Here is a 13122-nt window from a genome sequence, read left to right as displayed (position 1 = left end):
TACCAAATTTTAACGAACAAAACAAGGTGTGCTTTTTTACTGCATAAGACAAGGAAGTTAAAAGAATTTTGAAAATCTGCTGGTAGAACATTAAAGCTCGATCTTCAAGCTTTAAAATGCTTTTTTTATTTTTTACCTACGATGATTTTTCACCGAGTTAAAGTCATTTGAAAATAGCCTAATTTTTGGTGTCTGGAATGTGTTCCCTATTTTTTTTTTAGTAGTGTATTTGTTTGAAAAATAAAATATTTTACAAATATATTCTCGTCATTTAAGTATAAAAAATTTTAAACAATTAATGATAGTCTAAAAATAATAACAAATTAAAAATAAGACTACTGAGAGTCAGCACGGTTATATAGATCAATTACAATTATATATATAAATATTATTATAAATATTTATTCATCTTTAATCACAAAAGCGAACGTTTTGACTCACTTTGAAATCATCCTCAGCGTATTGATAATAGAATCTTGAAAAATGTTTAGTCATCATCAGTCCACAAAGCATGATTGCTAAAATAAAAGCACTTAACAAAATAATTAAAAAGAAAAAAAACAAAATATTTGAGATTTCTATATTTTTAATGTAGTCATAATACTCATAATGTGTTTTCCATTTAATGACTCAAATCGATACTAATATCATTCTGTTTAGTCAATACTTAGAGAGATAGAACGATAAAATATATCGATGTGTTACTAAATAGAAAATATCTGTTAAATATAAGAAAAAAATTTATTTAATTTTTCGTTTTCATTTAATTTTTCGTTTTTTTTGTATGTATCACACATTTCGCTGTATATTTTAAATTTAATAAAATGTTGTGTTTCTAGTTTGAAAACTATAGTTGTTATATAAAGTGTGCAGTTTAAAAATAAATGATTATAATTATTACAGTAAAACCATTAGAAATTATTTTTATTAATGTATGACAAACATGTCCTGTTATCGATCGGAAAAGGTTAATAATTGGGATAAACCTTTTAAGTTGTTCAGATATTGGAACATACTTTAAAATTTTTATTATTTTATGAATAATTTAAGAATTTTTTATATTTTTCGTATATTTACAATAACGTTTTATGTTCCATATTTCAACTCATTATGTAAATATATCATTTTATATTGTAAATCTTTATAAAACTTTTATAATATTGGCTTTGCATCGTTAAATATCGGTTACTTAAACATTTACCTTATAAAACATATAATTTAAATAGATAAAACATTTTGTAAAAATGTCTCAATTTTGTTTCAAATGACAATCACTTGTGCTAATGTCATGTAATTAAATTGAGTATTAGAGATTTACGGCTAAAGAGAATCAAGTAGATCAAAACCTCGTCTTGATAAGTGTTAAATAAATTATTATTAAATTGGTATTTGGTATAAGAGGCACGTTAATCTTAGTCTGGGTCCGATGTTTTTATTATTAGGTGTACAACTTTGCTTCCGCCGTTTTTTCTTCGACATTCGAGGCTTCATTGTAAAGAATTGACTATACATTTACGATTCAAAATATTGTCCATCATTGGCCACTACTTTCTCCAACCTTTTGAGCAGTGTACGAATCCCGCATCAAAAAAACTGCTCGTCTTTTAAGACAATCCACGTGTAAATCCAATTTTTGACTTTTTTTATAAGAACAAAAATACTGGTCAACCAGGCCGTGTGCCATTGATCGAAACAAGTGATAGTCAGAGGGAGCAATGTCTGGAGAATATAACGGGTGGGGTAGAACTTCCCATTTTAACGTTCCCAAGTATGTTTTAATCGACTTCGCAACTTGTGATCGAGCCATGCTGCAAAATCACTATCGTGTCTCTCGTTGTATTGCGGTCGTTTGTCTTTCAATGCTCGACTTAAGCGCATTAAGTGCTTTCGATACAGTTCGCCTGTAATTGTTTCAGACGATTTTAGCAGGTCATAATGCACTATACCGAGCTGATCCCACCAAATATAGACCATGACCTTTAAACTGTGAATATTCGGTTTGGCCGTCGACGTGGAAGCATGGCCAAGGAATCCTTATAATTTTCTGCGCTTGAGGTTATCGTAATGACTCATTTTTCGTCCCCAGTCACAATGCGATGCAGAAATCTCTTCCGTCTTTGTCTTTCAAACAGCTGTTCATAAGCAAACAAACGACGTTCAACATCTCTCTGCTTCAAGTCGTACGGCACCCAATTTCCTTGTTTCTGAATCATTCCCATGGTTTTCAGGCGTTTTGAAATGGCTTGAGTCACTTCCAATAATACTGCCAATTCTTCCATTTAACACGGGTCTTCATAAAATAATGCCTTCAATTCTGCATCTTTAAAAACTTTCTCTCTTTCACCACCATACCGGTCTTCGATGTCAATATCAACGTTTTTGAAGCCACTCACGACACGTTCTTTCACTAATCTAGCGGTCTCGCCATAAGTATTTGAGAGCATTCAATGAGCCTCAGCCGCAGATTTCTTCATATTGAAGCAGAAAATTAAAACCTCCCGCAAATGACAATAATTTGGGTCATAAACTGACATTTTCAATCGAGAATAATTTTACGATGTGGACACAAATCGACTACTGTTTCGATGGGATTATGTTGACAAATGCCCAAGCTTATTGTATGACGTCTACATTTGTTTATTTCCACCAGCACATATCGCTAAAGCCATCTATTGGAAAACGGCGGAAGCAAAGTTGTACACCTAATATTTAGTAAACACGAGCTACATTCATTATTATTTATTTTATACACTTTTTTTAGATACCTCACAAAAATAATCAAAAGATAATCAAAAGATGATCAAGGTAAACACTTGATCATTCCTCTTCTGTATATCCATTAATAAGAAAATACTGTGCTTAAATAATTACAAACGTTTTTACCAAAATGCAATCTTGCACTGTTCCGCTGAAACTATGTTCGTAGAAAGTTGGATCCTAATTTGGGTGTTAATTCTTTGCATCATGAGCTTATAAAAATAATACGACCAAAATCATCGTTGAGCCACATCAAAAAATTTAGTATATAACTTTTGTTTAGACATTTTTTTCTAAAATTGTTTTTTTTTTTCACGAATTTGATTGTCATTAAAATGACAACCAGTTTCTATAAAGAAATTCTAAACATACAAATATTTACCTTATTTCATCTTGATTTGGAAAAACGCTATATGTCTCAATTAACTTCTTAGGAAATCTATCGGCAAGCGATTCTAACATGAAAGATCCCATGCCAGAACCTGTCCCTCCTGCTATGGAATGGCACAAAACAAAACCCTGCACAAATGCCATAATTCATAAAAATAGATATATTTAAAAAAATGAATATTTTTATTATAGGCATCAAATTAGAATCACATATTGCTTATTTGCTACAACACCATTCAAAAACTAAAGTTTTTCAATTTGAATCATTAAAATTGTGTAATATTATTTTTGAAAATAATTTTGGTATAACAAGTTAGTCTACTAATTATAGAAAAAAAGTTTAGCCTCAATATATTGAATTATCATCAAAGCTTTTGTCAACATAAAAGTAAAATTTGAGTTATTGTTGTAACAAATGAGCGATTTTATTAAAAACAAAATGTAAAAATGTAGTTACTTCTAAGCTGTCACTACCGTCAGCTTCTCTATCTAAAATATCAAATATTTCTTCCTGCAATTTTTCACCTTGATGGTATCCCGACGCCCAGTTATTTCCAGCACCACCGCCATGTTTTGATAAATAGATATTTTCAGGATTATACAGCTTGTAACAAAGTGAAAGAAAATTATTAATTTGCATATCAAATATGTATGTGCGGCATAAATCAAGACTGGATATTTACATGTAAAATATAAACAATATGTATTACGTATACACAATAACAAAATTAGAAATGACTAAGAAGATTAATGAGAGTCTAGCGCGGTTCGTAATGCACAAAATAAATACATGGAAAATGTTGGAAAATGGAAATGTAACATAACTTTATCTATATACCATTGAATTTGTACTAAAATAAGCTTTATTTTATTTATAAAAAAAATAAAAATTAAAAAAAAGCGGTGGGGGAAAACACAAAAAAACTTTGTTTTAAGTTTTTTTATCACTATTATAAAGTACTCTTCAACCATACTCTTTTACCATTTAATTTTCAATTAAAACATTGTTCTCTATCTCTTATAGTTTTAATGATATACGCTTCGAAAGAAAAAAACCGATTTTCTTCAAAGGGGTATTCATCCCCTAAAAGTAAAAACAGGTACGTATTAAAAAATACGTGTCTCTTATTTTGATTTGTACTACAACATATTAAAGGTTTGTCAAAATCAAAGGGGGACACTTCCATATTAGACGGACGGGATGCGTATCACGCGTTATGGAGTGGTTTTTAATTATTTTTGGAAAATGGAAATGTCGCAACATAACTTTATCATTGTATTGGCACGTATAAAAAAATACGTCTCTTATTTTTATCTGTACTACAACATATTAAAGGTTCGTCTAAATTTGAAACGGACACTTCCGTCCCTTTCCTTGTTAGAAAGAATTAATGATATACAGATTAACATGTGAAGTAAAAAATTTACCACTGCCATTTCCATCGGTTCATTTACTTCACAATAACCCGTTATGTCAGACTGATAAAATTAAAACACAAGATTAGAAGTATCAATCATAGTGGTTCTTGGTGCCAAATAATAATTTTTTAATTTTTAATATTTACAACTTTCAACTCAACATGCGCGCCGCATGTGCATTGGACTATAAACACAGTCATAAAGCCGAAATATTGGGTGTACAACATAATTCGATCCGTTTTCAAAAGATAGCTCTAGGTGCTATAAATGGTGACCGCTGATTTTTGTTGTGAAGTGTCAACGTCTGTAAACCAAATATTGTTTACAAGCCTTTGAGGTTTGCACAACAAGTTTAATTTTTACTGCGTTGAAAATGTCGAGTTTTGTTCCAAATAAGCACCATTTGCGGAAAGTTTTGATTTTCTGTTTCAATTGGAAGAAAAGTGCAGCTGAAGCGCATCGAATGCTTGTGAAAGTGTATGGTGAAGCTTTATCATCAGATAAATCTTGCAGGGAATAGTTTCGACAATTTAAAAGTGGCGATTTTAGTATTGAAGACAAAGAGCGTTCGGGTCAACCGAAAAAGTTCGAAGATAAAGAATTAGACACATTACTCGATCAAGATTCGTGTCAAACGCAAGAAGAGCTAGCAAAAACATTGGAAGTTACTCAACAAGCTATTTCGAAACGACTCAAAGCTGCGGGATACATCCAAAAGCAAGGAAATTGGGTCCCATACGAATTGAAACAGAAAGATATCGGACGACGATTTTGCATGTGAAATGTTGCTTGAACGGTACAAAAAGAGGTCTTTTCTGCAACAAATCATTATCACGGACAAAAAATGGATTCACTACGACAACCCAAAACACAAAAAAATCGTATGTAAAGCCCGGCCAACCGGGAACATCATCGTCGAAGCTGAATATCCATGGTGTCAAGGTAATGCTCTGTATTCGGTGGGATTAGAAGGGTGTGATCCACTATGAGCTGTTAAAACCTGGTCAAACCATCACAGGAGATTTGTACAGGTAACAATTCATCCGTTTAAAGCGAGCTATAACCGAAAAACGTCCAGAATATGCGACTAGACACGAGTCCATAATCTTTCACCATGACAACGCTCATGCATGGTGGAAGTAATAAGGTGTGCTCGTATTGCGGACACATTTTCGTCTGTTCTGCGCATCGTGACAAAAATCGTCCATTTTGAACTCATACAAACAGATTCTTGTGTCGGTGTGTTTCCGTGAGTTAGTACACAGTCAAAAGTGCAAAACCGGACTTCTGTCACGTTCTGTGATTGGATATTGCAAGAAACATGCGCATAAGCACACCTTATTACTTCCACCATGCGCTCATGTTGCTGTTTTGCTATTGCAAAAAAATGATTAGTATTATTTTCATTACTATTATTTTCGAAAGTTTTTCTTTAAAACTTTATTAGACTAGGAATGCCCTATGTAACAAGATTGTAATGCTGAATATGACTTTAAAAAGAGTCGAAACGTTTGTATACACTTTAAAGAAATTTTAATAAAAAAATAATTAATCTTCCCGCATCCGTAACCGCGCTAACTCTTATTTGCCTTTATGATATTGCGTTTTCTAATTTTGAATCTTAATTAATTTAAATTTATTTTACATTATATTGTATTGAAGATGATCAAAGCTATAATATGCTGTAATTTTAACTATATAATATGAACTTATTATTAGCTTTCTCAGCCACGACAACTTCTTGATTACTGACTCAAGATTCTAGTACTTAATGTACATACAGCTGCCCTGATGCCAAACTTTAATTGCGATTTTTTCAGAAACACAAACCTATTCATGCTAACTCTTTTACGTTTAGTACACTTAATCTCTTCTTTCGAATAAGTTCATGCCTCATATCATTTGGCTTTTCGCAATTCTTGTCACCTTATTAGATACAAATAACTGGTATTGACTTCTAAATTTACACTTTTTTAACCATTATATATTTAATTTTCTAAAACTTAATTCTTGTTAATTTAATGATTTTCAGAAATTTTTAAAAGATGTATTGTATAATGTTTCTAATTTTGAAAATAACCAAAAAATTTATATTTTTAAGATGCATTATTCATTTTTTGGATTAATTACTTAAAAAATCAAATTATGTAATATTCTTACTTTTCCAAATGTAAAATTCGTTAAAAAATTTTATTTTTAATAAACAGTAATTTCAAAAACAAATTTTCTAGATAATCGGTGAGAAAAAATGCACATTTTTTTTATACAAAATAGACAAAATGTATAAACTCGTGTAACTTACATTTTATATAAAATTACATTTGATTTGAAAAAATGAGAAAAAATTTGAAACATTTTACTCATCAAGACTCAAATTATCGATGAATGTACCCTATTGTCGAACATACTGGTTTTATCTTCGATGAAATATCCCGTAAAATTCATTCATATTGTGAGATTATTTTTAATTTCAAATTTCGCGAAAATACTTGATAGATACGCTTTTTCCTTTTGCTTAATAATGGTTTATATTAAAGATTGTTTGTACAAATATTATTAAAATCTATTACCACTATATTAGAAGATTCCTTAGTAAGATTTAATGTGTTGAAATAAAAAAAAATTTTTTTAATAAAGGATATACTTTCATTTGTTAAAAAAATAATTCTAATTACATAAAGATTTTTAATTTTATAAAGATTAAAATTGTAATTACTTTTACATTGTCAAAAAAATTGAATAACATGAATAAAACATGTTAAAAACAATATCAATATCTAACTCTAATCTAGCGAAAGCAATAACATAATAAGAAAAGGTAAATTATCGAGCAAACAAATGATGTTATTTAGATATTAGGAGTACAAATTGAAAACAGCCGTTTTTTGACAAAATTTGAGGATTGATTGTTGAAAAATGGTTACATACTTATTCTTGAAAGTATTGTCCATCGCTGGCCACTACTTTCTCCCACCTTTCGGGCAGCATACGAATCCCGCGTCGAAAAAACTGCTCGTCTTTTGCGGCGATCCACGAATCGACCCAGTTTTTGGCCTCTTCGTAATAATGGAAGTGCTGCTCAGCCAGGCCATGCGCCATTGATCGGAACAAGTGGTAATCTGAAGGGGCGATGTCAGGAGAATACGGCGGATGAGGTAAGACGTCCCATTTCAATGTTTCCAGATAGGTTTTAACGACATGAGCAACATGTGGCCGAGCGTTGTCGTGCAGCAACATCACTTTTTCATGTCTTTGCTCGTATTGTGGCCGTTTTTCCTGCAATGCTCGGCTCAAACGCATTAGTTGGGTTCGATAGCGAGCTCCTGTGATGGTTTCACCCGGTTGCAACAGCTCATAATAAATCACGCCGAGCTGGTCCCACCAAATACACAGCATGAGCTTCGAGCCATGGATGTTTGGCTTGGCCGTCGATGTTGATGCATGGCCGCGGTAGCCCCACGATTTTTTTCGCTTTGGATTATCATAATGGATCCACTTTTCATCACCGGTTACAATACGATGCAGAAAACCCTTCCGTTTTTGCCGTTGGAGCAGCTGTTCGCACGCGAAAAAACGCCGTTCGATGTCTCTCGGCTTTAATTCGTATGGCACCCAGTGTCCATGCTTTTGGATCATTCCCATAGTTTTCAAACGATGTGAAATAGCTTGTTGAGTCACGCCCAATGAATCTGCAAGCTCCTGTTGCGTTTGAGATGAATCTTCATTCAGTAATGTTTCCAATTGTGCGTCTTCAAACTTTTTCACCTGTCCGGGACGCTCCTTGTCTTCTACACCGAAATCACCACTTTTGAAGCGTTGGAACCATTCTCGACACGTTCTTTCACTAATGGAAGCCTCACCATAAGTTTTTACAATCATTCGACGCGCCTCAGCCGCAGATTTTTTCGAATTGAAGGCAAAAAGCAAAACTTCCCGCAAATGACGCTTATTGGGCACAAATTTCGACATTTTCGATCACAAAAAAATATATAACGCCGATAAAAATTCACAACTGCAATGCTAAGGAATTGTTGCCAGATGCCCAACCTTACATTTAAAATTTTTGATCTAACGTTTGGCGCCAGCATTTACCGCTGGCGCCATCTACTGGAAAACGGCGGTTTTCAATTTGTACTCCTAATATGATTAATAATTTAATGATTTACACTAGAATGTTTCTGTTATACTTACAAGGAGGTGCTTTTAATTGTGAAATACAAAATCAGATGAGCTTTAGTTTATTCGAAAGAGGGGGTCGGTGGTATGAAAAGTGTCAGAGCGTTTGAGTGCATGGGCCTTCGTTTCAGAGAAATTTGCAGAGAAATTTGTGAAGTTTGGTATTATCCGCGCGCATAAACTTGAATAAATATGCAAACTTTCTGATTATTATGTTACATATAACAAATAATAACAATTAATATCTTGCTAAAAATAATAAAAATTAATTACAATTGATAAATGTATCTATTATTGAAAAAAAAATGGCACTGTGAGGTTTCGAACACACGCGGCCGCCGAGGACAAAATAGAAGGCGTACACCTTAGTCTCCTCAGCCACCACAATTCACTTTAACCTAGTGCGCAATAGTACTTAATCGCGCGGCGAATGCCAAACTTCACATGCAAATTTCTCTGAAACAAAGGCCCATACATTCAAACGCTCTGATACTTTTTATACCCCCGACCCCACCTTTCAAATGACCTAAGGCACACCTGATTACGTATTTCGCAATTGAAAGCATCTCCTTGTTAAGCATCTTCAGCTAAATTTTAAACTTTCAACTTGATATAATTAAACAAATATAAATAAAATAACATAAATTAAACATAAATTAAAAATAAGCGTAATAAGCCACATCTAACAAGGAAAGTCATAGAAGTGTCCGCATCAAATTTAAACGAGCTTTTAATATATTGCAGTACAGATAAAAATAAGGGACACGTATTTTTTTATACGTGCCCCTTTGCACTTTTAAGGAGTGAAACACCTCTTTGAAGAAAATCGGTTTTTTTTCCAAAGCGTATATCGTCAAAACTATAAGAGATAGAGAAAAATGTTTTAAATAAAAGTTAAATGGCTCAAAAAGTACTTTATAACAACAAAAACAAAAAATTAAAAAAATATTGTTTTTTATACTTTCTCCCGCTACTTACCTATGTTCTTCAAAATTTTTATTTTTCTTTATAAGCAAAATAAAGCTTATTTTATTATTTAACGGTATATGATAAAGTTACGATACGATATTACCATTCTCCAAAAATAATTAAAAATCTCTTTATACGCATGGTACGCGCACCCGTTCGCGCGTTCGTGCGCTACGAAAGTAACTCCCTCCGAAGTCGACGTGCCTTTAATATGTTGCACATATCAAAATAAGGGATACGTATTTTTTTATACGTGCCCTAATGCACTTTTAAAGGTGAAACATCCCTTTGAAGAAAATCGGTTTTTTGTTTCAGATCGTGTATCGTCGAAACTATAAGAGTGTAACAATAGCATCGTTACGCAGGTAAAATTGTATCAGGTCAAATAATTTTTTGTAATCCAAGTCTCCTTATTTATAAAATGTTGAAGAGAACAAATATTCTAGTCAAATCATGTACACCAGTAAATAAATGTTTAACTTATATTAATTACATATTATTTTCTAAACAAGAAATTAATGTCTTACAACACCGTAATTGTTGTTATTCTTTAGTGTAGGGTCGTTTTATTTTGTAGTAAATGTTTTTCTCAATGTCTGCGTTTTCATATTAGACACAGATTGTCCTCGAAATGTCTTTGTCATCTTATGCGAGAAAAACATGCATTCAACTTTCATTGAAAACATTTTTCTTTATCTCTTATAGTTTCGACGATACACGCTTCGAAAGAAACAACCCGATTTTCTTCAAAGGGGTGTTTCACCCTTAAAAGTGTATTAGGACACGTGTAAAAAATACGTGTCCCTTATTTTAATCTGTACAACATATTAAAGGCACGTCGAAATCGGAGGGAGTCACTTCCGTAGCGCACGAACGCGCGGACGGGTGCGCGTACCGTGCGTATAGAGAGGTTTTTAATTATTTTTGGAAAATGGGAATGTTGTATCGTAACTTTATCATATACCGTTAAATTCGTAATAAAATAAACTTTATTTTGCTTATAAAAAAAATAAAAATTTTGAAAAAAATAGGTAAGTGGTGGGAAAAAGTATTAAAAAAATTTTTTTTTTAATTTTTTTTTCGCTGTTATAAATTACTCTTCAAGCCATTCAACTTTTATTTAAAACATTTTTTTCTATCTCTTATAGTTTCGACGACATACGCTTCGAAAGAAAAAAACCGATTTTCTTCAAAGGGGTGTTTCACCCCCTTAAAGTGCGTATGGGCACGTATAAAAAAATACGTGTCCCTTATTTTTATCTGTACTACAACATATTAAAAAACTTGTTTTAATCTGAGGCGGACACTTCCCTGTGTTTGCTTGTAAGTCGCGTTAATATTAAGTCCGCGCTACTCTAATCATTCGCCGTGTTCAAGCCTAGTTAAAAGTACTGCATTAGCTTTAAAAATTGCGTTAGAAAATATTTCTCAACTCATATCCGAGCATTAATTTCTAAAAACCGCTTTATCATTTGTGTACAAGCATATTAGTCAGCTAGAACTCAACGATACCGCGTGCAATATTATTTAGTTTTAAGTTCCCGCGAGTAAAGACGTAGCGTGGGACACGAATCCTAAAGGTGTCGACTTCCTTCTTTAAAATAAATTTTTATTTTATATTTCTGTAACACGGAGTGTGAAGGAACTCTATTAAAATAAATATTTTGTTTAATTTCTTCATAAGTCGGAGTTCCTTCTTTTCTCGACCCTGGAACCGGCAAGCTAATCCGTGACCGCAAAAAAAGTCGTATCGTTACAAGAGATTAAAAAAAATATTTTGAATAAAAGTTGAATAGCTGCAAGAGTACTTTATAACAATAATAAAAAAATTCAAAAGAATATTTTTAATACTTTTCCCTATCACCTACCTATTTTTTCAAAATTTTTATTTCTTTTTATAAGCAAAACAATAATTATTTTATTACAAATTCAATGGTATATGACAAAGTTATAATGCGACCTTTCTATTTTCAAAAATAAAAACTACCCCATAACGCATGGTACGCACACTCGTCCATATATTATGAAAGTGTCCACTGTCAATTTTGACAAGCGTTTAATACGTTGTAGCACACATCAAAATAAGGGATTCGTATTTTTTTATATGTGTCCTAATGCACTTTTAGGGGGTAAAACACCTCTTTGAAGAGAATCAGTTTTTTTCTTTTTAAACATGTATCGTCGAAACTATAAGAGATAGAGAAAAATGTTCAAAATAAAAGTTTAATGACTGCAAGAATACTTTATAATAGTGATAAAAAATTTTTTTTAATTTTTTGTATACTTTTCCCCTCCACCTACCAATTTTTTTCAAAATTTTCATTTTTTTTATAAGCAAAATAAAGCTTATTTTATTATAAAGTCAATGGTATATGACAAAGTTATAATGCGACCTATCCATTTTCCAAAAATAATTAAAAACCATTCCATAACGCATGGTACGTATACCCATCCATGGGTTCGATATTATTTCACAATAAAACGGATTTGTCTTATATGGCGTTAACTACGCAAAAGAGCATTAAAGACAAATCAATATAATACAATAAATGTTGAAATAACAGTTTTATAATAATAATAACAATAATAATAATAATAACTTTTTTTAAACTGCTAAAATTAGTTAAACTTTTTTAATAATATGTCACAGTATGTACGAATTATGAATAAAGAAATTATTATTAAACTCATAACTTGTTTTTAATTGCAAATGTCTCTTGGTTACTTCAAAATAAAATGACACCACACTAAAGAATAACAACAATTACATTGTAAGACATTAATTTTTTGTGTACAAAATAATATGTAATTAATACAAGTTAAACGTTTATTTACTGGTCCATATGATTCGACTAGAATATTTGTTCTCTTTAGCATTTTACAATTAAAGAGACTTCGATTACAAAAAGAAATTACTCACACATTCCATACCTTATCTAACGCCAGCTCATCAACTAGCAACAAGAAAACTAACATAAAACTAATATAAAAATTGGTTAGAAATTTCAGGTTTTATACTGCATTTATACAATTCAATTTATGTGTTTATTATACACTGCTCACCAAAAAAAGCGGTACACTAAAAATTTAGGAAAAATTTACCAAATTTTAAACGCTTGTAAAACAAGAAATATTTATGATACAGGGGTGTTTTAAAAAAAGAATTAAAGCTTGAAACTAGTACTTTGAGAAACTTTTAATTCCGATTAAGTGACATGATTAATTTGCTAATAGTCGATGATAGAACAAAAACTTGCAAAATCGATAAATAGAACGTGCAGTTTCTAGAGTTGTATAAAATGAAGCAGTTAACGTAACTTAATAAGGTAAAAAACGCGTGAAAGTTCAAATTTTTCCCTTCAAAATTGCATTTTGGAACTCGATACGATAATTTTTCGCTAAGTTATGCCA

The 13122-nt window shown here is 31.7% G+C and overlaps 1 protein-coding gene across 2 annotated transcripts in view; it reads right to left on the bottom strand.

The window, feature by feature from the left end:
- LOC105194419 (tubulin gamma-2 chain) overlaps positions 1–13122 on the bottom strand; it is a 48630-nt gene that overhangs the window by 27498 nt on the left and 8010 nt on the right. For both annotated transcript variants that reach the window (XM_039459593.1, XM_039459594.1), the window contains exons 3-4: positions 3605–3751; positions 3140–3276 (exon numbers count right to left, since the gene is read on the bottom strand). In XM_039459593.1, coding sequence (XP_039315527.1) covers positions 3140–3276; positions 3605–3751 — 284 coding nt within the window. The remainder of the gene's footprint in view (positions 1–3139; positions 3277–3604; positions 3752–13122) is intronic.

Source organism: Solenopsis invicta, unplaced genomic scaffold (genome assembly GCF_016802725.1).
Source record: "Solenopsis invicta isolate M01_SB unplaced genomic scaffold, UNIL_Sinv_3.0 scaffold_88, whole genome shotgun sequence".
NCBI classification, from domain to species: Eukaryota; Metazoa; Arthropoda; class Insecta; order Hymenoptera; family Formicidae; genus Solenopsis; species Solenopsis invicta.
Note: the sequence above shows the minus strand (reverse complement) of the source record. Positions and strands in the feature narration are given on the sequence as shown.